General features: G+C 41.9%; 1 protein-coding gene across 25 annotated transcripts in view; it reads right to left on the reverse strand.

Moving 5' to 3' along the window:
• Positions 1–597: 597 nt before the first annotated feature.
• Positions 598–23,437, reverse strand: part of TCF7L2 (transcription factor 7 like 2) — a 180,474-nt gene continuing 157,634 nt past the window's right edge. For 5 of the 25 annotated variants that reach the window (XM_054071360.1, XM_054071352.1, XM_054071349.1 and 2 more), the window contains 8 exons: positions 23,216–23,302; positions 16,771–16,911; positions 15,783–15,942; positions 15,004–15,111; positions 10,254–10,302; positions 9,646–9,696; positions 8,414–8,486; positions 598–2,901 (listed from right to left, as the gene is read on the reverse strand). In XM_054071360.1, the coding sequence (XP_053927335.1) occupies positions 2,472–2,901; positions 8,414–8,486; positions 9,646–9,696; positions 10,254–10,302; positions 15,004–15,111; positions 15,783–15,942; positions 16,771–16,911; positions 23,216–23,302 (1,099 nt within the window). In that variant the 3' untranslated portion in view covers positions 598–2,471. Of the gene's footprint in view, positions 2,902–6,863; positions 6,889–7,756; positions 7,830–8,413; positions 8,487–9,645; positions 9,697–10,253; positions 10,303–15,003; positions 15,112–15,782; positions 15,943–16,770; positions 16,912–23,215; positions 23,303–23,437 lie in introns of those variants that run through there. The other 20 variants (XM_054071361.1, XM_054071355.1, XM_054071353.1 and 17 more) reach the window with 15 other exon arrangements.

A 23,437-nucleotide genomic window follows, 5' to 3' on the forward strand; every position in this document is an offset into this window, starting at 1 on the left:
GGGGCAGCTACAGCTTCTCTGGGCAACCTGGGCCAGTGTCTCACCACCTTCACAGGGAAAAATTTCTTCCCTATACCTAATCTAAAGCTCCCCTTTCATCTTAGAACTGTTCCCCCTCATCCTGTCCCCGCACTCCCTGAGCAAGAGCCCCTCCCCAGCTTTGCTGTAGTCCTCTTTCAGTACTGGAAGCTGCTTTAAGGTCTCCCTGGAGCCTTCTCTTTCTCCTGGCTGAAAAACCCCAACTCTCCGCGCCTGTCCTGGTACAGGAGGTGCTCAACCCTTCTAATCATCTTTGTGGCCTCCTCTGGACTCACTCAAACAGTTCCATGTCCTTCTTGTGCTGAGGACTCCAGAACTGAACAGAGGACTCTAGATGAGGTACCACCAGAGGGGCAGGATCACACCTCCCCTGCGGGGTGACGCTATGAGATCCCAAAGGAAACAGAGGATTTCTCACCGCCAGAGCTGACCGCAAGTCGCCAGGATCCTCACAACATTTTTTTTTCAAGGATGTTTTTCATTCGGACTGTAAATCTCTTTGTCCAGAGTAAAATGCAGTCAACGCATGAAGGAGTTGACAAGTCATTCTCTGCACATACTAAGTTGCTTTTATTAATCCAGAACTGCATGCTACAGATACTGTACAGCATGAACATTTATTCATTACAAAAAATGGCTTCCAAACCATTAAAAATGAAAATCGGAATAAGAGCATAAAACGGAACAGTAACATCACAACTGTTAGGAAACATTCAAAGTATTCACAAAAAATGTTATAGTTAGCATCTTAATAAACCAGAGAAAAATCTGAGACAGTTTTACAATCGCTTCATGTCAACTACAATGGCACTGAATGAACAGATGAACAATTTTTCAGCTTTATACAGCGTTTTTTTGCAACATCAACATGCCTAGGTTTTTTTTTTTTCGTTTTAAGTTTGCTACCTACCTGTATGTAGTAAGTGTACATAGAAGTGGCAGTCTGATTTTCCTTTTATGAATAATCTAATATACAGAATTTGGCCCTTAAGGGTTTATACCTCTTCATTTTAAATGCTTTCCGGACAATCTGCTACCAAACACGTCTGTTATAGGTGACATTAAAACTACATACATATCTACCTATGTAACATCACAGCAAAACAGGATGAACAAAAAAATTACAGCATTAAAAAAAGAAAGAAGAAAAAAAAAAAAGAATAAAGGTTGTGGGGAGAAAGTTAAAAGTCACTGAGAATTTTGGCACATAAAAATTTTGCACACAGCCTACAGTCCTAATGTCGCAGGGGATTCAGCTGCAGTTCTGAACGGGAGACACTTGGACCTTGCTATTTTTCAAACAGCGTTGCTAAAAATTCCTGCTAAGTTTTCAAGTCTTTTTCGTGTGTGTAATGGCTTTTAAAGCAATTTTTTTTTTTCTCTTTACACTATTGATCCTTGAAAAAAAAAAAAAAATGCGAAATGTCCATTTGGTGGCAACTGTGTTTCATATAGCAAAAAAAAAAAAAAAAAAAAAAAAAAAAATCATGAAAGGAAATCGAAAACGAAAAATCCCGGAAAAAATATATATATACACATTTATATATAAACTTAAAAACCTTGTACAAATGAGTTGTTATATATAAGATGCTTACACTAAGGGGGGGAAAAAACTTTATACAATGTCAAGAAAAAAAGGAGGAAAAAAAACATTTAAAAAGGGACAACATACAGATACAACAAGCAATTTCTAAAGCAATAAATACTACTGGTCCAATAGCGTTGTGATACTTTTAATTGTTGAGTAGCGTTCCCTCCCCCAAAAAGAACAACACCATGGAACAAGTATATTAACACATTTTTTTTTAACCCTTTGTTTCTGTACATTTAAACAATAACAAGTAACATCACAATAAAGGTTGTTTCACACAAGGAAGGAAAAAAAAAAAAAAAAAGAAGTAGTAGCGGCACCGCATTCATTGTGCCCTTAAAGGTTTAAAAACCAGATGTAAAATGATTGGTTCGCAAGCTCGTATTTAATACAAATAATAAAGAACCAATGCCTCCGGCAAGGGCTGCTTCAAAATTGCTTCTTTTTTTTTTTTAATTTTTAAATCAGTCTTTAAAACTAAGCTATTGGAACTACATAACAATTATGTATATATATATATTTTTTAAACGCTACAAAGACTTTAAACAGCTGTTGATAAAAATTTTGGCAGAATCATGAGGCTTTTCTCATCTACATATTTAAAAAGGAGAAATTGAAATAAGAATGGGTCAAATATTGACCAATGAACTCGATAAAACATCAACTAATGTAGCCACGTGGCACGAATTAAAAACGAAACCGAGAAACGACGACGGACAGCGGACGACGACGAGGAGGAAAAGAAAAAAAAAAATAAAATCAAAGAAAAGGAAAATAAACAAAAATCCCAACAGAATTTATTCCCCCCCGAAGGAAACGGAAAGGGCTAACGAGGCTAAAGCTATTCTAAGGACTTGGTTACGAGGGAGAGCGGCTGGGGTTGTGTCCCCGCCAGCGAGCTGTGGGAATGCAAGGAGGACGTCGAGGGCTGTGCTAGGGATGCGGCAGCGGCCGGCGGGAGGGCGGCCGGCGGGTGGTCCAGGGCCCCGTTGGGGCAGCTGGCGGCAGGCAGGGCGCCGGACTTGCTCGCAGCGCTCTCGGCGAGGACGAGCGAGGATGGCGGCGGCATCATGACCAGGTGCGCCAGCGGGTCGGGCTTCAATGAGAGTGAGAGGGGTTGCGTTTGTTCAGTCTGTGGTTTCGAGTCTCTGGAGGGGGAGGCGAGCATGGCAGGGGAGGACGGAGGAGAGTCTAGTAAGCTTCCATCTGAAGAGGGTGGGCTGACGCAGCTGCCTTCACCTTGTATGTAGCGAACGCACTTTTTTTTTCTCCTAGAAACAGGGAGAGAGTTATCTGTGAATAAAGGGCAGAGATGCTAATGGAGACAGTTATCTAAAGCAAGGAGCTGTCAGTTAGCTGCTCTGGGCTCTGCGCAGGCAGCACCCCGGCCCCGCACGCCATCCTGAGGGTCTGTCAGGGTGTCCTCAGCTCTGAGCCTGCTCGGGAACCTCCCCTCAGCTAAGGAATTTGGAAAAGATTCACCAATTGCCTCTTCGTCCCCCTCCTCTTCAGGCTGCCTCCTTTCCTTGGTTATCCTAACATTTAGAAAGTCAGGTAAGACGTTTTTGGAGCCCACTATGCTAACCGACAAACTTGGCTTTCCTCCGGGAGAAAAAGAATTCCTTATGAAATAAAAACTGCTGGATAGTTGATGGTATCTCAAGATGTCCCACAGGGCTGTCAAACTCAATGGGGCTATCTCTACACCTGCATCACCTGCGGTCTCTTACGATGCACTGCCCTTGGGAGGCAAGGATGGCTGCGAACTACCGCTCATTGCTTTCTCCTCTGTTAAGAACCACACCAAATTCACGTCAGAGTCAGACAGGAGGGATATATAATAGAGAGAACGAGAGAGGGGAAATAAAAACAAAACGAACAAACAAAGCAAACAGAAGAGAAAACAGGAAAAGAACAGGATAAACAGAGTATGATCCAAAATAACAAGAATAACTGGTTGTATGGCCTGCAGGTTGTGGCATTAAATCGACTCAGTTTTACTTTTAGTTTTAAGGGAGAGTGGTAGATTTGGGAAGCTGCTCATTTGTGTTTTGGGGAATTTTCCTCTGAGAGGCCTTCCATGTTACTCCAGAGTAGGATCCAATTTCAGGAGGTTGAAGAGCATGACGACAAGTACAAAGGTGAGGAGCAACATGGAGCTTATTTCACACCAGGGAGTTTGAGTCTTGCAAGAGCCGCTCTTCTTCAAACAAATGAGTAAGTGACCCGACAGAGATCTTTTCTCCTCCCTCTGTCCACTTAATAATGTAAAGGAGCAATGAACACAGATGACAGTTTCACACCATCTCTCTTGCCAAGTATATGCAAGACAATTCTAGCAGGACAGGAATAATGAGGCAAACAACCACAGCATCTGGCAGCACAATGTTCAGTGGCCACCTTGACCTTAATAATGATGGCTCTCCAACCCTTCTATTCACAAGCACGCTTTCCATGGGAAGTGCTGAACTGCTGTCGCACAGCCCCGAGGTCTGTAACAAAGTCTGTCTAGAGCAGCTCTGCCACCATAACTTTGGATGCTCAACTACGCTGCACTGTGCCACCAACGTGAAGGAGTAGGTTGCTCTCGCCCTTCAGGAGATACCTCAGCCTAGCTCAGCAACTTCATCAGTGGAAGCACCCAAGCACGGCACGGCAGCTCAATGTCGCTGGGTGACAACCCCAGCTCCACTGCTGGTCGTCAATGTTCTCAGCTATGTGTGGCAACTGTGTTTGACTCAGCTTAAACCAAGGTCTGCCATCTAGGCAATGGGGCTAGATGTTTCTCAGCTGCAAGGGAGATCTAACCAGCTCAATCTTAGAGTCAAAATATATCATCTTTCATAGCCAGGAAGGGAATACCAGCCTCGGCACCCCATCCTTCTACCAGCTTCAGCGAGAGACCAGTGCTGTGACATCCCTTCCTCCAGAGACTCAGGCTCTGCTCTCAGGTCCTGCTCCACATTCCACATGGCAAGGTAAAGGGTTAGGGCTATTAGAATTTTAACCACGTTAGCCTGCAGATCAATACATGCTAAAAACTAAAGACAACCATGCAACTTAAATGTTAAAAAGAAAGAAAGAAAGAGGGAGAAAAGACAGCAAGTGAAGGCTGTAAACCATGCTTTATTAGAGCAACGTTAAAAGACAGAAAAGAATTAATTTGGTGGGCTCAAAACAGAACCTGTTAATTCTTCTACCACCAACAAATAATGCGGGAAGCATCTGGCTCTTGGCTAAGGACAGTTCTGCTCTTTCCCCCCTTCTCTCCCCTGTCTCACCACATCCTAGTTTTAGCTGTGCAATGCTCCCCGCTCATGTTCGGACCTTCTGTACAGCTGCCTGTGGCAAAGCAGAACAGCGATGCTTCACAAAGCTCACTGACAATGCTTGTGTGGAAAGGTGGGTTCTCACTACCTGGAGACTGCAAGGCTTCCCTGCTATCCCCAAATTAATTTGCAAGCAGGGACGCAAGCTCTGCTTGTCTCATCGGTGGTGGTCCATATGCCATCTAATTAGATTGCTCTGAACCTACAAGGCAGGTAAATATTTCACTGGAGGCAGCTTGAATCATGTATGTAAAAAATGCATATTTTTTTTTAAATACTATTTTAAGTTCTGTGGACTGAAAGGAAGAGTTCCTATAGCAAAGCAGACTGAAACCAGCTCTACCTGCCTTCCTTCTCTGCAGAGCTAGAAAAATTTTTAAATCTAAACACTAGTCTGCTACTGGAAGTAATTTTTCTTTGACTACGATTAAGGTAGGAGAGTTCTTATTCTGCTTCTTTTGTACATTAAACTCCTCAACAATGTGGCTACTTTTAGTCTGAAAAGCCATTTACGTAAATCACGGCAGCTCAAGGTGAGGACATTTCTCCAGCCTGTGCCGCTCCCACCCTGTGTTATCTGCGGTCACGTACACGTCAGGGTTAGGCGGGACAGAAGGCTTAGATGGGTGAAACCCAAACCTCTTCAAGCCAAATATTACCAGAACTGAACAACACCAGGCAAGTCTGGTGAAGTGGAATAAGTAAATATCCAAAGAACTCTTTGTACCTCATTTTTTTCTCCTTAAACTGGGAACACTTTAACACTCACAAGCACTAGTGAGGGTTATTCACATGTGCACTGGTCTGTATCACTGCTACATCAGTCTGGCAAACACCAACAGACCTGAGCTGGCTCATGCTGTCCTTGAAACCAGCACTAGGAGAGCATCGGGAAACCCATAATGCTGCAAAATGAGTCAAAGCCACAGACAAGGATTTATTCAATTGCTGTGAGCAAAGATGTCTCTATTTCTACTGTAGCAGCAAACTGCACATCTTTAGCACCTAAGACGTGCTACAAAACGCCACCATGCTAGCAAATGCAATGTTATGATGGTTAGGACCAGAGCTTTAAATGCCTCCACACATTTTAAAAAGCAAAATCAAAACAAAAGCAGCTGACTATCAGTGAACTGTCTAAAGCTATCAGCTACACCACTGAAGCCATCTCTGATGTGCTGCAAAGATTTCTAGATTTCTGATCAAAAGTTGGCTTACATTAAAAGAAGGTTTGTGCTTCGCAGGTAACTTAAGCACTGTACAGACTGAACGAAAAGTCCCCTTGCTGATAAAATGTAGTTTTAGAAGTATGCTGTTTACTTAAGCATCGAGGGAAAGATACAGCAACACAAACACGATGTGCCCCTGGTTCTGGTACTTGGCATGCACACCGCTTCAACTACTCTGTCTCTGGACTACACAAACCCTGCTGATAGTCTGTAGTGAACTAACCACAGAATAAAGCTTAATTAAACACAGCATTCGAGCTTTCAGCTAGCAGGAGGCTCAAGCCTCCTGACACAGCGATGCGGCTGCCTAGCTCTTCTGGACTGAACCCTTTCCTCCTTTATGCTTTGAGAAACTGCTGCTGTCAAAGCTTTTTTTAACGTAGGTACTAGCACTGATATCTAAGACTCCAGCTCTTGGGGTTAGCGTGCCTCGAACGGGACAATATGCAACCTGTGAAGTCATTTCTGGTGCCTTATCTGGTATTTTGACATAGACCACCACCCTCGGATCCTCGACACTAAGCACAAACAAGACTGCGTGCATACACAAAATACGATGGACGTCTGATCTACATTCTAAATGAGATGGAGCACATGGGACTGGCATGAGTAAGAGGGGAAAATGTGGGAGAGGAATCACTACACACAGAGTGTGGTTTGGGTTGAAATACCTACCATCATAATATTCCAAATTCAAAGACTGCTTGTATCAGAACAAAGAAACAACAAATTTAACCAAATGCGATCATATAAGGAAAAAGGAATGAGAAAAGAACTACTCGGTATCCCTCCACCAAGAAAGAAGTACGTACTGAGTTATACATGGAATTAAACTCCAGTAGAACATGGGTTGTCGAAATTTGGGCTCTCTGATGTCTTTCATCTCCTTATAATGCTGGAAACTGTCCTACTAAAGTTGTAATGTTTTTTGTCTAGAGCTCAGGCATTTACAGCTCACTTGTCAGGAAAAATATTATGAAAAAAATGTATTTTCAGAATCAGAAAAAAAAGACATCAGATCATTTAAAAAAATGGTATCTACATCGAACATCTACCGAGGCACAGAAGCCTACAGGTAGTTATTTAATTTGGGAGATAATACCAAAAAAAAAATCAGTACATTATAAGCTGTAAACACTGGCTTTTACATCTCTAATCATGAGAAAACGCTAGTGCTGCAGGTGCCAGAACCTTTTTAAAATGCCTTTGGAGGCAGTGGACACAGACCCAAACGAAAGACAAAATACAGATGTCCAGCTAAACATTTGTTTTGCTGACAAACTGGAATAAAAGTCATTAAAAAGCAAAAAAAACCTGCCAGCTTTAAGGACCTGAAGTATTCTTGTTCCCAGTTCTACCACCAGGGAGAGGTTATTGGTAAAGAAAGAGAGAAAATGGCATTAAATTAGCAAGAAATTCCAAAGATCAAAGATTATTAGCAATTGATGCTGTGGGAGAGAGAAAGGTGGGGAGTGGGGAAAAAAAGATTAAAAAAATAAAATCACACAAATGCACTAAGAGGACAGATTGCTTTTATTTCCCCAAAGGCCTAATGGGTAGTATTATACCTGCATGGTTTGCACCATAAACTCTGTCGGTCAAGCCCGAACAATGCCCGACACTTCTTTGGAGTATTTGCATCTGTTAGCATAAGGTAAACACAAAAAATACAACACAATGGTGGATAGAGCTCATTTGGACTGCGTCATCTTAGCTACAGCTACGTTTTAGCTTGCAATCACCTTAGTTTTATTTGGTAATCTCCCCTCGTACCAAGGGCGGGGAAGAAAACAGGACTTTTCGCAATGAGCCAAAAGAATACCAAAAAAAACCTCTCCGACACAGCCGTGTGTCTTTCCGGTGTCGGCACCGCGCTCACTGCAGTGTTAGCGAGGGCTTTGGGAGCAACTTTCCTCGGGTGGAGGTTTGGAGGGTTGGAGTGGGGCAGAGCCACGAAACAGATGGGCTTAAGGCTGATGCTGTTTTACAGTGGATTTTCAGCGAGCAGCAGCAAAGAGGAAGGCAAAAAAAAAAAAAGACCAACAACGAAAATAAAAAGCAAAACCCTTTCAGAGAGGTGATAACTCATGGCAGTGTCCCACTCCCTTGTGTCTTCTAGATCACAACACAGAGCTAAAAAGCAACAAGGCAGGAAAAAAAAGGGGAAAGTACCAAATAAACCAGCTGCAAATCAGCCATAGCGAGTCTGGGAAAACTATACACACCTGCAGGGGCCGCACCAGTTATTCTGTTGATCAAGGCCAAAGCGCGCTCGGCATTTCTTAGGAGCGCTCAGGTCTGAATGAGTTCAAGAAAAGCGAGCAGAAAAGGGAGAGAGGAAAAAAAAGAAAAGGGGAGAGGGGGGGGAGAGAGAGAGGAAGAGAGAAAAGGGGAGAAAAAAGAGAAAGATAAAAATAAGGAAAAAATAAAAATAAAAAAAAGGAATAAAAATCAATGGCCTTGTTATTAATTGCAAAATATTGACTTTTGATTTTAAAGTTAAAAAAAAAAGTGATAATCACATTTTTATTCAACTGTTGAGATTAGCTGTTGCAATTAAAGCTGCAGTATCCCTTTATAAAGGACTGTTTCTTTCCCTTTTAAAGAGCAGGTAGAGGAAAGTCATCGTGGCTGGTCTGGCAGGATGTTTCAGGCAAGATTTATTTGGGCTGGGTTTTTTATTCTCTTTTTTTGAGAGGGAGGGAAGGAAGAAAAGAAGCTGAGTATGGAAGTTAGATCCTGAACATGCTTTTTTCTTCAACTCAGATACAAAATAAAAATGAAACAAAAGAAAGAAAAAAAAAAAGGAAATTATATCTCCTGGGATAATGCAGCTTTTGAAATAACATTCCATTTATTTGTTTTTATTAATTTGTATTCAAAAGAATGGATAAGAATAAGCAGATTGCGGAATGAGTATGTTAGTATCAGCCAGAAAATAAAACGTAAAGCATGGCAAGGTGCTGAGTTAGTACAGCTAGTGAATTGCGATGAACAGGCTTGAGCAGAAAGGAAAAATAAAGAAATAAAGAAATCCAAAACTAAAATAATAATAAAAAAAATGCTTATGCATGCTAATGTGAGAAGACTTAGTGGGAGCCATGAAAAATGCCATTAGATTAAGGAGGTTCATTACTGACTTGCTTCCATTCTTTATCAGTCTCTTTAAAGAAATACTGCATATTCAATTTGCACAGTTAGTACAACTCTTGCGTTATTTTTACTGCATTACTGTTTTAATAGCAATTGTTACAAAAACGAAGAACAAAATTAAAAAATACTATCAAACATATAAAAGATATAAAGATATATAGATAATAAATACTATCAAAATGTGTGGATGGTAATTTTTTTCTTAATGTCATAAGTGTTTAATGTTAAAATCTATAATGGCAGGAAAAAAAAATTAAAAAGCAGTTTATAAACTATTTTACATGACTCAAAATGACGTTAGCACCTGTAATCGGAGGAAGTGAAAGGCAAGGATTTAGGAAACATTCGCTGTGTTCTGAAAAAAAAGAACAAATTATACAAAGGCTTCAAAAAACTAAGTCAGGGCTTCTTCAAAATTGACTATGAGATTGCCTATGCAGTATTTCTAATTTCCTATATAGAACGGCAAACCTCCTTAATTTAAAATGGGTGCGATTTACCACTGTAAGGCATGCATCAGAACATACAGGTACAGCCCAAATTAATACCAAACACATACATACGTACGTACGTACACGCACACACATACGCGCAAAATAAGCGGACAACTTTATAAACGATGGCATAGGCATTACGGCTACGGCTCTGCAGTTAAAGGCTTTGCAATTATTATGCACATATTCAGCTAACGTCACAAGAGGCTCTTACATGCAGTGGCTTGGTTACTAGTTTTAGACGGGCAATAATGCGTAAATAATTAGACTGCATTCAAAAAAAAAAAGGCTGTCTAATATAGGGGCAAGCTCTCCATGAGGCCAGGAGACTCGTACCCACCTCCCCCGTACCTAGGAGCATCACACCAGGATTGCCACATTTCCACTAAATATGAAATTCAGACTTAGTTTTACTTACCATTGGTCTCTCCTGGCTGCTTATCCCTTTTCCTCTTCTTCTTCTTTCCCTGCAGAAAACATACGTAAATGAGAAGGATTAAAACCTCCAAAACATGACTCCTTGTGAGATAGCATGGAGTAATGGGGCTGTGACTGGTGCGGGAAGCTTCCCAGGGAGGACACCAAAGCATGATGCAGACTTGCTCCCGGTTCATGGAGGTTTGGGGTCCCGGAGGGGATGTTCACCCTCTGGAGACGGCTCAGCCTGACTGGCCTGTACCTTTTGGACAGCCCTCCCCCAACACTAACCCCCTCCAAAGCCATAAACAGCTGGGGAGGGGGCAGAATGGCTTGCAAGATGCTTCTCTTGAGGTAAGATTATCATCATTGATGGAAACATTCGATGCTACTATGCACCTCTTTAAACAAAATCATTCCTGGTCATATTGCTGTAGGCTGAGGAGAGGAAGAAAGGGCAACAGTGGAGGTTCAACAGTGGAGGTTCAAGGTGGGAGAGTCCATCATTGAGGTCAGACTGAGCCACTGGAGTTCCTCAGCACCCAAAGCCGACCATTAAAGCAGACAAGGATGCCACAATAATGAGCAAACCCTAACCTGCAGGTTTATAAGTGTGCTGACAACTTTGGAAGCAAAGCTAGGAAGAGAAAAAAATTCAGATGTGACTAAGACCCTCCCAACATTTTGCTCTATCACAAAAAAAAAACCAAACTAGTAATATTTGGCTAAACTGCACCCTTTCCTAGATACAAGATGATGTAATTTATTGTGGCTTCTGACTGAAGGGAGAAAGGGCCTTTCTCCATTTTCCTCCAGCAGTGTAGGAGAGGACATGACCAGTAGCCCAGCTTCTCTGGAAACCCATTCATAGTTTTCTAAGAGAAGAGTTATAAAGTAATAAACATGACTCAAAAGAGAAAAGTGATTTTCATAGAACAGTTTAGGTTGGAAGGGACCTTAAAGCTCATCCAGTTCCAACTCCCTGCCATGGGCAGGGACACCTCCCACTGGATCAGGTTGCTCAAACTCTCATGCAACCTGGCCTTGAACATCTCCAGGGATGGGGCAGCCATTCCCTGCACAACCCATTCCAGTGCTTCACAACCCTCACAGTAAAACATTTCTTCCTAATATCTAATCTAAATCTCCCATCTTTCAGCTTAAAACTGCTCCACCTCATCCTATCACTGCACTCCCTGATAGAAAGATCCCTGCTTTTGAAGATGTGGTACTAAGAGAAGCTGGTGAGAAAACATCAGGCCAGTTCCTTGTGGTCCAAAGGAAACAAACAAGACTTGGAAGAAGGAATCTCATTGCGCTTCTGAATGGCTGGACATATCTGTGGAGAAGCCAAGAGGTTCTTCCACATGGAGGATGTCTTTCTCAGTAGGCTGGTCTGGCTCCCAGCAAAACGGTTAGGATTGGGCTTCAGCTTGGGACACCCACTGTGACATTCAGGACGCTGAAATCCATTAGTAAGAAAATCCCTCTATATGAACATTGGATTTCGATTTGTTGTTGGTTTTGTCATATGTTTCTACCCCAAAAGTTGGCTTTTCAGGATGTGGCTTCTGCACTCCTTCCCTCTTGCTTGCTCAGGGTTGTAAACTTCCACCTGGCTGTCCAGGCTGTGACACGCACAGTCTTGTTCATGAGAGCCTTCTGGTGATGGAAAAAGCTATGTACACATTTTAAAGGATTTTTAAAGAGCGTGATCCTGCAGCCTGGATGAGAAATCATCTCCGACACCTGCAAGGTCATTTTTGGAGATATGGAAAGTCGTCACTGAGTCAATTGCTACAGCAGCCAACAGTCTAACACAACAGGCAGACAAGACAAACAAGCATTGCTCCTAAAGCTCCCTAGGAATAAAATAGGGAAAAACATGGTATCTTCTAGTCCATGTATCGCAAAGATATAAGAGGCTCAGCCTGCACCATCGATATTGATCTAGATTGACAGGAATGCTGTGAAAGTCGGTGATTTTTTCCCAGCCTTACAACAACCAAACCCAGACAATTGCCTCAGGACCATAAGCCTGATTTTTATTTCATCTCAAGGAGGCCACTTGCATAATTAACAAATTGCATCTGTGGCAAATTTGCTTAATTTTTGCAGTACATTTGGGAATTCAAGGACTACTTCAATTTGAGACCTTGTAACGTCTTTTTGCGAGGGCCAGCCAAGACAGAGGTCAGGAGTCACCTGCCCTTTACAAACTCTTCAAACTAAGTCTTGAAGTACTATAGCTGCTTTAGGGACCAATCTGTTAAAAATATCTGATACACAGGATTGCCAGCCAGGAACCAGGAATTTCTGGTTCCTTTTCAGCGCGAGGTTTGAAAACTGTTCCTAACAAGAACTGAGAGAGATCCCACTAATTTCGTTTACACTTTTCAAAGGAAATAGGAAGATGAATCACCTTCCCGATTGTTCAATTTCTGTGCTATGAGAAGATATTTGATTACATAGCTAAATTAATACATGGATTTAAGAATTATCATAGTCGTTTTTCAAGAGCTCTGCAGAAGACACTTTTTGCCTTTGTCTTAGATTGTCCTCCTAGGACTTGAGCAGATGCTCTGTAACACCTTCCGTCACTGTAGTATATAAATTCTTCAGCCGCAAGTAAACCCAGATGTAAATACTTGCTAACCATTTGGCAGCTCCCTTTACAGTGCCAAACCAACATGGGTTTTGACAGGATTACAGAGTTCATTGGTACTAATTTTCTTAGACAGGCAGCAGGAAAGGTGACTAGATCCTTACACACTTTTGAGTCCAGCACTCAGCACTGCCTAACATCTTATATTAGATCTCAGGAAGTGCAAATGTACCTTGTGACACCAACAAGCCACAAGAGATTCCTTGAATCCTCTTTTCTTTTTTAAGAGGAATCCGAAAGCCATGTTTCTTGAACGTACTACTCTTATTTCTGAAGGCATGGGCTACAGCTGGCCTCATCCTCGTGCCTGATGCAAGATACCTAATAATTTAACCATTTCAAGCAGCCCAAACGAGCTCCCCTTCTAAATGTGTGAGGGGCTGAAGACCCTACTAAATGCTGAGGGAGGAGGGGAAACTTTGAGAGCTTTGAATGGACCAGGAAAGGAGAAATAAATAAATCCTGAGGATGATGCAATCGTGTGCTGCAGAAGTACCACGCTCTCCTCAAGCAGGAAGGTTCCCCTTGAAGGTCACTTGGGGGTACAGCATCAAGCTGGTAGGAAAGCACTGGCTTTCTCATCCTGTCCTTTTTAGCTTGAGAAGAAAGGGTTTCTCAGTGCTCACACAGTGAGGACAAAAGTAAAAGGTCCTAAGTGCTGAAGGCTTTGTACATGCCCATCTGCCAGTGGCACAGTCACTACACAAGAATGAGCATTCCTGAAACCACAGACAAGCCTCTACTCCCTTTTGAACACCCAAGAAGATGATGCTGCACAGTGCTGAAGAACTACCTCAAGCCTATAGTCTGACAGTCTTGGGACAGACTATACTAAAAAGAAAGGGAAACTGTGTTTTGGTAGGAGGAGTGCCTCACTGGGCTTAAAGAAGTCTCCTCTGAGGAGCATGCACAGCTACACCTGCAATGGTGAACAAAGAAAGGAGTGAGGCAGAGCCTGATGGAAAGAAAAGATGATCAAGAAAGAACAGAAGGATTTGAAAAATATCCTTGAGCACATATTGCTAAGTAAATGAGCATGTGTATTCGCCACTGCTGAAATGGTGGAAGAGCACAGAGAGCTGCTGCTGCTCTAGGCTTTGCTTGCGGACTTTGAATTGGCTTCTTCCCATCCATACACATAAAAGCGCAGACTCCCATAGAGGGAAATGTTGCCACAGATAAAGCACACGGTTTGTGTGATTTGCGGCAAAATAGCATATTTATGGTAAAATAGGTAGTGATGATGACAATGATGGAAGAGAGAGGCTTCAACAAAACCAAAATGTGTAACACTATACGTAACTGGCAGCAACCTTGCCACTGCTGGTCCCCAAACCTACAGGGAAGCCTGCCTGGAAGGTGGGAAACCAGGTTTATACCAGTGTTAGAGATCTTGAAAGTTCTAGGTGATTTTTACCTAAGTTTTTTAAAAAATAATCAAGATGTTTCTATAAACCTATTGAAGGGGGTTTAGAGCTTCCACCAATCCAGAAACCTGCCAAGAATCTATGGGCTTACTACCAGATGCACTATTCACCCTCCATGGAAGAAGGGGTTCTTTGCTACTAGTAAGTGATTATGACACTGGCCTTATGTTTCTAACAGGCAGAAAATTCTATCACTTTCAGCTATAAAACAGGCTTTCTGAAAGGCAGAGGAGGGAATCAATCTCAAAAAGACTCCATGAATTGATCACAAAATCCAGAACTCTTTTTAAAAAATGAGCCGGGGAAAACGGCCATGAAAAAGCAAAACATAATCAAAATATACAACAGTAGATCATGGAATAATTCATTTAACTCCACTTAAGAGTAAGACTTGTTTCTTCACAGAGCTCTACTGTCATGCCCCAAATCTAGCCTTTTACTGGTCTTAGCCAGGAAGCATCTTCCAAGTGGAGGGGTGAGATTTATCCCCTATAGTTTTGGTATTGCAGAGGGAAGCGTTTGTTGTTACCAGATTGGGATCCTGAGGCACGCTTTCCAAGTAGTGCTTGTGTGCAATATGTGGTCATAGTTCAGCAGGTCACATACACATTTGTACAAGCTCTACTGCTAAAACAATTTCCATGTCCATAGGAACCTACATAGTTATCCCGTGCGGACCAGCCCGGGTACAGCTGCATATGAAGCTGTCGTTCCTTTCTTGCTAGTTCATAGTATTTTGCTTGTTCTTCTCTGGATAAAGCGTGCCACTGAGGTGAAGAAAAGAGAAAAAGACAAAACAAAAAGCACAAGTGTTTTTTTTTTTTTAAGCAAGTTAACAGCAGTGTATATTATTTATATATAAATACAGCTAGAGTTGATTTTCATTAAAAGCCTCTTAAAAACAGATGATCTGGCATCCTGCCATTTGAATTTTATTTATAACTCCAGATTGTACCTCCCATTAACTCCACTGAGTCACTACTAATCATTTACTTTTACTCAGCCCCACCGCTTCCTAATGAGAGAGGAGAATTAAGAAAACAAAGAGTAGGTGAGAGGGTCCAGAAGCTGAATCACTTGTTGTGAGCCATATCTCAGTTATAGATTTAGAGGTCGTCTCTCCCTCCCTTCCCACTGGCATCCCCCCGTCTTCTCCCTTGGCTCTCCCAAGTGCCAATATTGGTACTGCACTTTCCAAAGGTTTTTCTCCTTCCTCATTTACTTGTTTCTAGGACAAAATATGAAATTTGAGATTTTCCATCTCCAGATGATTGAAATAACATTGAAATAACACTGCTATTAATTAACTTCCTCCTTCCTATCCATTATCAAAAGAACAGGAAAACACAGTGATTCAGAATACAACTCCCTTTCTTTGCAAGCAGTGTGACTCCTACTGAGCTTCAGTCCCTGCTTGTGCTTCTCCCTTGTTACCTACCCTCCGACCGAGGATTTGGTTGATGGCTGCGCTCTCTTTCAACGTGCATTCTGCTACAACTTTTGCTCTCATTTCCTTCATATACAACATAAATGCATTAAGAGGTTTCTTTATGTGTGGCTTCTTTTTCTCTTCTTCTTTTTTGGAGTCCTGATGTTTTCTGAAGGGTAAAGATATAACAGACATAAACCACACACTGAGAACTCTTGTGAATTTATTAAATTAATCCCCTCAATCCCTCTAATATTAATTCTCTGAAATTAGTCTCTAGAAAGAGGACCAGAAGGTTCTCTAAGGCCTTCACCCTGGCTGCTCTATCAGAGTAGTTCTATAAGCATTATAAGAAAACCTATCTCGTATTTATGCAATATCTCCGAGTACCCTCTCTGCCCTTAGAAGGGCTTTGGAAGGACATGGGCACTCAGGAAAATGGGTGCATGGGGAGGGCTTGTGAGCAAGATGGTAGAGGAAATAAATACACCTCAGCATCACTGGGAACTAAAATGCTGCCTTTCTGCTTCACTGGTGAAGCATCAGGAGCAGAGGTAGACCTGGGCTCTACTTGATTCAAACGTAAACTTGATATCAGCTTTCTCTGCAGCTCTGAACAAGCCATTTATGCTCTGATTTATTGTCTCCTATTGTGTATCCAGTATCTCACGGCTTCAAACTCAGCACTGAGTAACAAGGAAGCTGGTCAAGAAACCTGAGTCTTGACCAAGAAAATTCCACTGTCTTGTTGAAATGAGTGAAATTAATAACTAACTCCTTGTCTACGTCACAGAATGACTCTGAAAGATTGCCAATATTATTTTGACACAGTTAGGTAAATCATATTCAAATCAATTCGAATACAAGAGAAAAAAGCAATTTAAGAAGTTTTTTACAGCAAGAACATTCCTACAAAGCCAAGTCTTTTAAAAAGCCATCCATGCACAGGTGATATTTTGAGTGTTCTAAGAATAAGACATGGGAAACAACAACTTACGAGCTGTGGAGTGAGCCAACGTCGCTCTGGGAAGATTCCTGTTTGACTGTTGGTGTGACTATGGCCGGATGAGGGATTCCAGTTGTATGTAAACTATGGTGTGGCGGGACCATGTGTGGAGGAAACCTAGAGGAGAGAAAGCTGTGTAAATCGTCAGAATAAAAATGAATGAATGGGGAGGGATGTGTACACACATTAAAAAAAAAAAGGCATATAACAAGCACATGACAGCTAGACAAAGCATATGAAAGCTGGCAGCATTAATTAGCAATAAATTAAACATAATGGCTCTTCTAATGTCATTAAAGCCAATCTTCCCCTTCATTATCATTACTGACATGAGACATCATGATTTTTAACATCTTTAACAAAAGGCAAATTCAACTGGATGAACTTGGATGAAAGTGGAATTTCAGCTACCTGCATGAAAATCCACCAGCCCATTTCTTTGCTAAGAAATCATCTGTGGAAACCGAGGAATCAATTTTTATAGTTCTGAATCATGTTGCGAATTTAGGATGACATCTTTTGTTGCATATTGACAGCAAAATAAAATATTAATGCCAACCCAATCTAGATGCATTTTTGATAATCCTTATAGATGCCTCATTAGCTACATTTTGTTGCTGGAGCAAAAGAAAATACTTATTTGTGTCTAATAAATCTCCAAGCCACACTGCTTTAACAGAAGGTGGGAAGATTTTGGAATTGAGTCAATTTTGACCCAGGAAGGTAAACGAGGAAGGTTTAAATTAATGCAAAATAACACTCTAGCCTTTCCTAAAGAGAAAAAATGTTGCCAGCTTTATGGTTTATGGTCATATCCATGGACAGGCCCTGGTCCTGCAACTCGATTCAGAGGGATGTGCAATCCTTCTGCACAAATGGAATTGCTTGGTCAGGGCCAGAGCACAAACATGGCACAATCATTCAGACTTTTGACTTTTTAACCAAAATGACAAACTTTTCAAAGGCAGGATTGATTTCTTATCAGTATTTCTCAACAGTCTTAGAAAAGTTTTGCAGTGAATAAGGAAAGGACACTATGACTTATTGCCTGCCCCTTAGAAACTCCTACTGGAATCAACAGGTTTCCAGGAAAAGTGATATCGCCTAAAAATTTGGTTCAAAAATAATTTCCCCAAAATCCAGGGCTAAAGTGATTATGGCAAATGATAAGGTTTTTTTTTTCTTATTTATCATTGCAACCCTCTATTCTCATCCCAGATTTTGTACTGGTTTTATCCAAATAAAGTACCCCAAGAATATGGAACACAAAACGGGACAAAGAATTATTTTTCTATAATCAATATACAATGACTTTTTTCCACCAAACGTGATTTAAAATGGGGTGATATACCATGGGTAAGTAGGCTTTGTACAAGTGTCAGCAATATAATGAGATTTCTTTATTTTTCCCCCTCTTATAATTCCGTTACTGAGCTTCAGCCTCTCCAAACTGCCTGGACATTCCCTACATTCACAAGATGACACAGTAGTACTTTCATGAACAAGAGATACTGTCCACTATGAGCTCTGAGGATCTTTGTCTATCAGCTTGTAGTTCTTGGGATCAATAGACAGAAGTATTTTGTCTTTGAAGGCAGTGGTGAGAAGAGCAGCGACTGGCAGGGAGAATGTGAAATTGTTCAACTGTAGAACTGCAGCTCCTCAAAAGATATGGAGAGAAGGAAAGAAGGAGGGTGTGATGGCAGGGGAAGAGATGAACAGGCATCAAAACGGCCATTCTGCCAAGGATTTCTACTTCTGCTAAAGACCCATGGACACAAATCTCCATGTGGATTGTCAAAACTCATCCCCTGACAAAAGTAGCTGGGAGAGAAATGCATGTTTGGGGAAATGCTTTCATGCATGGTAACACAAAAGAGAAGACCACGGTAAGGCTGCAAGGAGATCGATGTCTTGGTCCCACTTACGTGACAGAATTACCTCACCATTAGCAAGATAAGAGCAAGATCTTTATATCATTTTCTTCTGCTTTTCCCTCTCTCTGTGTGTATGTGCATATTTTGATTGGACATACTTAATGTTTGTTCACACACTGCTTGGGGCCTTCAGCCGTAGCACAATGCAAACAATAAAAACTGACAGTAAGAGCTTTGAAAAAAGAAAATGCACAAACATGGGCAAGAATAAAACTCACAGCACAATCCTGACCTCACTGGATTGGTATAAGCATAGTGATAAAAAGTTGACACACATCCTATCAAAGGACTGTCTGTCCTAGGCAAGACCCAGCACTGAAGAGAGGACTATGCTGCTCAGGCTACCTAGGGTTCAAACCGGAACGAGAGCCAGAGGCAACGGGATAATAATGGATGAAGATAGAGATGAAGAGCCTACCTTCAGAGAGCAGGCAGGAAGAACCGCGCTTGTTTGATAGGAGGACACAGTGGGCATATACCAACAAGGACCAAGAGCTGAGTGCAGTGGTAGCACAAGGTATGAGAGTCCACCTGAATAAGGTTGGACTCATCATTGGAGAAGGGCTCCCAAATATCACAAAAGATTGATGGTGGCTGGAGTTAATGGGGACGAAAGATGGTGTTCATTAAGCTTCTGAAGAGGACCTCGTGATGTGGCAGTGATAATTGGGTCATGGACTAGCTTCTCAAACAAGGATCTGGTCACAAATTCAACGCACTAAAAAAATGAACTGTGCCTCCATGGTGGAATGTGGTATGGTCAGGATCTTCAAGGGAAACAAATTAAACGATAGGGGTTTATTTTATTTGTTTATTTTTGATGAAGATGCAAGTACCTCCAGCTAATAAAAAATGGAGGAAAGTGAAGAAAATCTGCAAAAATAGCAAATCCCCCCCTTAATTATGGAAAAATGTTTTCTGAACTACCATATAGGACAAAGAGCGAGCATTGGCACACAGGATAGTGACCAGCTGGGGAGGAAGGGCAGTGGAGGAGGATAAGCCTACATACGCGTGTTGTGTGAAAGCTTGGAGGATGGTGAAGCCTTTACTGACTTCAGCTGCCCTGAGATTTTACCTACTGAGCTCTAAGCTTCAGAGACACAGCGGCCTTCAGTAACAGGTCATTGGAACTCAGTAGTTATTTTTGGGGTGGCAGTTTCGCCAAGGAATTTGTGTGTTCATTACCAATGACCATCCATTATTCCACATGGAATCTCTCTCCCTCCAAGACACAAGGCTGCCCGTTGGACTTATACACCCCTATCTATGTTTGGGGCCATAAAAACATTCCTCAGAACCCAATGGACTTCAGTGGGATGGGTGGTAGTTTGGTCCAAAGACCAAGTACCTATTTATTTCCATGTAGACATCCATTCACATGGCAATAGGAGTAGGGGAAGAGTGTTAATTTTTAAGTTCCTGGCTACACTCCAACTTCAGTAATTACATTCAGCAAAAGTGAATTTCCCCTGAAATTTCAATTACAGAAGGTATTTTCCACTGCCACCACTTAACTGCTGAGCAGTTTTGTCTGGTGTAATTCTGTTAAATTATTTCCTGATTTCCTCTCACAGCAGTTGTCTTTTCATAGTGGGTCCACTGTTTGCCCATCAGTCAGTTAACCCTGTCTCAATTTTCATTAAGAGCATATTATAGAAGGGTAATGAAGGATCAAGAGATGTTATAAGCATGTTGCGTGCATACAAAGTGAGCGGGGTGATGCCACAAGTGGAAAAGAGAGCCGTAAATGGTTAAAACAAACTGAAGACACTACTGTAATAGTCTAAACCACTTATGAAAACCAGTATTAGTGATGCATTAACCTTTTATAAACTATTCATAAGCGCACACTAACTAATGAACTATAATTACTAAGCTTAGGGAATATTCAGGGTTGGGAAGTATTATAGGCTCCAAAGGTCTATACCATAATTCAGGCAAATATGGAAAAGCTCTGGAAAAATGTGGATGGAGAGGTAAGGCTGGGGTCTGCCCTGGCTTTGACATTTGAGCAGGGGCAACACAATGGCCCCAAAATTTGTACCAGAGCCCTAAGAGGTTGTTGCCTGGAGGCCAGCCGTGAACCTCATATCTACAGGCAAGTGTGGGCACCCCTGGGCACGCCAGCCCCATCTCCCCATTGCGCTGGCTACTCAGGGCAAGGGCTTGAGCGCCCTGGCTGATAGGGCAGGCATGAGAAAACATGCGTCAAACCATGTATCAGAGCACGGTCTGCCCAGAGGGCGTTTCCAAGTATGGGAAACCAGGAGAGAAGTTTCTGGGCTAAACAAAGGATAAACATCAGCCTGTATGTGCGCCTGAGCATGTGTGCACATACGGGTGCATGTCAGAGACAAAAAGAAAGGCTGTGTGTATATGCACACCCCTCACCTTCGCCTTAGACATCCCTCCATATTTTTTTCTCTAGACAAGTATTCCATGAATTGCAATAAACACCCTAAAAATTCTAAGCAGCTCATTATACTCCACTGTCTCCTTTTATGGCTCCAAGCCAGAATATAATGATGAGTCTTAACTTGTTAAGGACAACTAATTTTTTGTTCCTGGCTGTCTCAGGGGCTTCTCTCTTACTCACTCTCACTTTACTTCACTGTTGACATGTTTCTGTTAACTGGATGTCATCTGCCTGCCTTGATTTTATGCACAAGCAGTGGGATGCATTTTTCTGTGCAACAATTCTGCTTTGAGTTGCATTAGATTTGTCATTATTCTCTCATTTTCCCCTTGCACTTGTAACATTTCATCTATTCCTGCCTTATTTTTTGAGCCACGGTGCACCCACATTATGGTTTATACATGATCTTGCTCCCTTTGAAGCCGGCAGATTTCAGAGCCAGCCCTCGTCAGGAGAAGTGCCTGCTACCAATTTAGCAGGCTGAGGGCCCCGAGCTCCAACAACTCAATCTAAAGGGGGTCACAGGGTGGCACAAGCGAGTGTCAGCAAGTGCTGTTTAATTGCCAATCTAGGCTTCTCCATGGTGTTTAAAGTATAATGACCCATCACTTAATTCTGAGAAGTCCTGGCCCTGCTGCTGAATGGAATGAATATCAAAGGATGTGCTAGAACAGGGCAAGAAGCCTACATTTCCTATAACTGCCATAAGTATAATAGACCTCTACTTCTGTCGTCCCATTACCACAATAATGTATTTAATTTGCTGTGTACTCTTTTTAACTAGATACGTTTCATAAAGCCTATCTTGGGAATATAGCCTCCCCCCTCTCACATCTCCCCCTTCCCTCAAATGACTAGCCTCTCTAATAATAATTAAACTAAATCAAGCTCTACTTTGCCTCACACCATGCCTGCAAGTCTTTTATAGATATTAAAAAAGATTAAATGGAGGGAACCATTGTTTAAATTTGCGCCTCTCTCCCCAACCCAGGATTTATTCCTCCCCTGTGCTGGCTCGATTAATTTTATTTTTTAACATTGATTTTCCAGTTGTGTCTCTATTTGCTGGGCAACACAGCTGAATTTTTATTTTTCATTTTCAGTCTACTTATCTAAAGCACACAACACGCTGTTGCCCTACCCATTCACTAATGAGCTCTAGTTACAGGTTTCCATTTCTCAGCAAGGTGTTTTCCTCACTAACCCCCGCCTTTCCAATCTTTTCCTCCTTAAATCCTCAATGCACCAACCTTCACGTATTAAACTGCAGAGAAGGAGAGGAAGGGGCAGAGCAGGGAAGAGCTGTGGAACCTTGCTATGTAATGCATGCTAATTTAATTATGTGCCATCATCAAAATGGATTAGCTGTTTCAGCCCATCAGGAAAGTCTAAACCTCCACCGATTTAATTAACCAGACTGAAAATCAGATGAACAGAAAATAAAACTATCATTAGGAGCAATTAGTGATTACTTAAACATAGTGCTGCCAACCAGTTTGTAAATAAAACTAGCAGCCCCTGGAAAATTAGATGGAATTAATTGGAGGTAGGGAGGGGGAGAAATATATACTTCTAAAGCTTTAGAGGGTCAGACAGGCCCTTTTATGTTGACTATCAGTGTTTGGAGCTTTGGTAGGAGAAAACATAGCGCAATGCTCTTCCTCCCAACTCTGCTTGAAGAGCAGCCCTCCTCCCTCCTGAGCCTCTCCTCTCGCACATAGAGCGCTGCTCTGGGTGACAGCCACCACGAAAGCAAAAGGTGTCATGACTTTTCTTTCTTGCTTTTTCAACATCACACCTTTTTCATTCAGCTTGGCTTTAAAGATGATTTCCCGCTCCTCCACACCTCCCTCAAAACCATATACTTAAAGCCCGATGACAGCACTAGGACACCCTTTTGTCATCCAATGGGAAGGTACCCCTCGTCCTCTCCTCCTCCGCCCCACTGAAACACTAAGGATGACTGTTTAACCGAAGTGCTTTCAAAAAGATGCTGCCTAGACGAAATGCCCTCCTCTAGAGAGGGCAGCAGGAGGCGTTACATTTGATCTCAATTCAGGACCTCAGTATATGAACTCACCTTGACATGGAAGCATTGACGGTCAGAGCTGTCGGGTAAGGGTGGCGGAACCCCCCTGTCGTGATTGGGTACACTGGCTGACCTTGCCTGGCAAAAAAGAAGGGAAAGAGAGAATGAGAGAAAGAAAAAAGGGTTTAAAAAAAAAAAAATCACAACAAAAAACTTCTCTCTGCACAGTAAGCTTTATTCTCATTTGATCAGAACAAAAATCTTGGGGATTGT

The sequence above is a fragment of the Cuculus canorus genome, chromosome 7 (genome assembly GCF_017976375.1).
Source record: "Cuculus canorus isolate bCucCan1 chromosome 7, bCucCan1.pri, whole genome shotgun sequence".
NCBI lineage: Eukaryota > Metazoa > Chordata > Aves > Cuculiformes > Cuculidae > Cuculus > Cuculus canorus.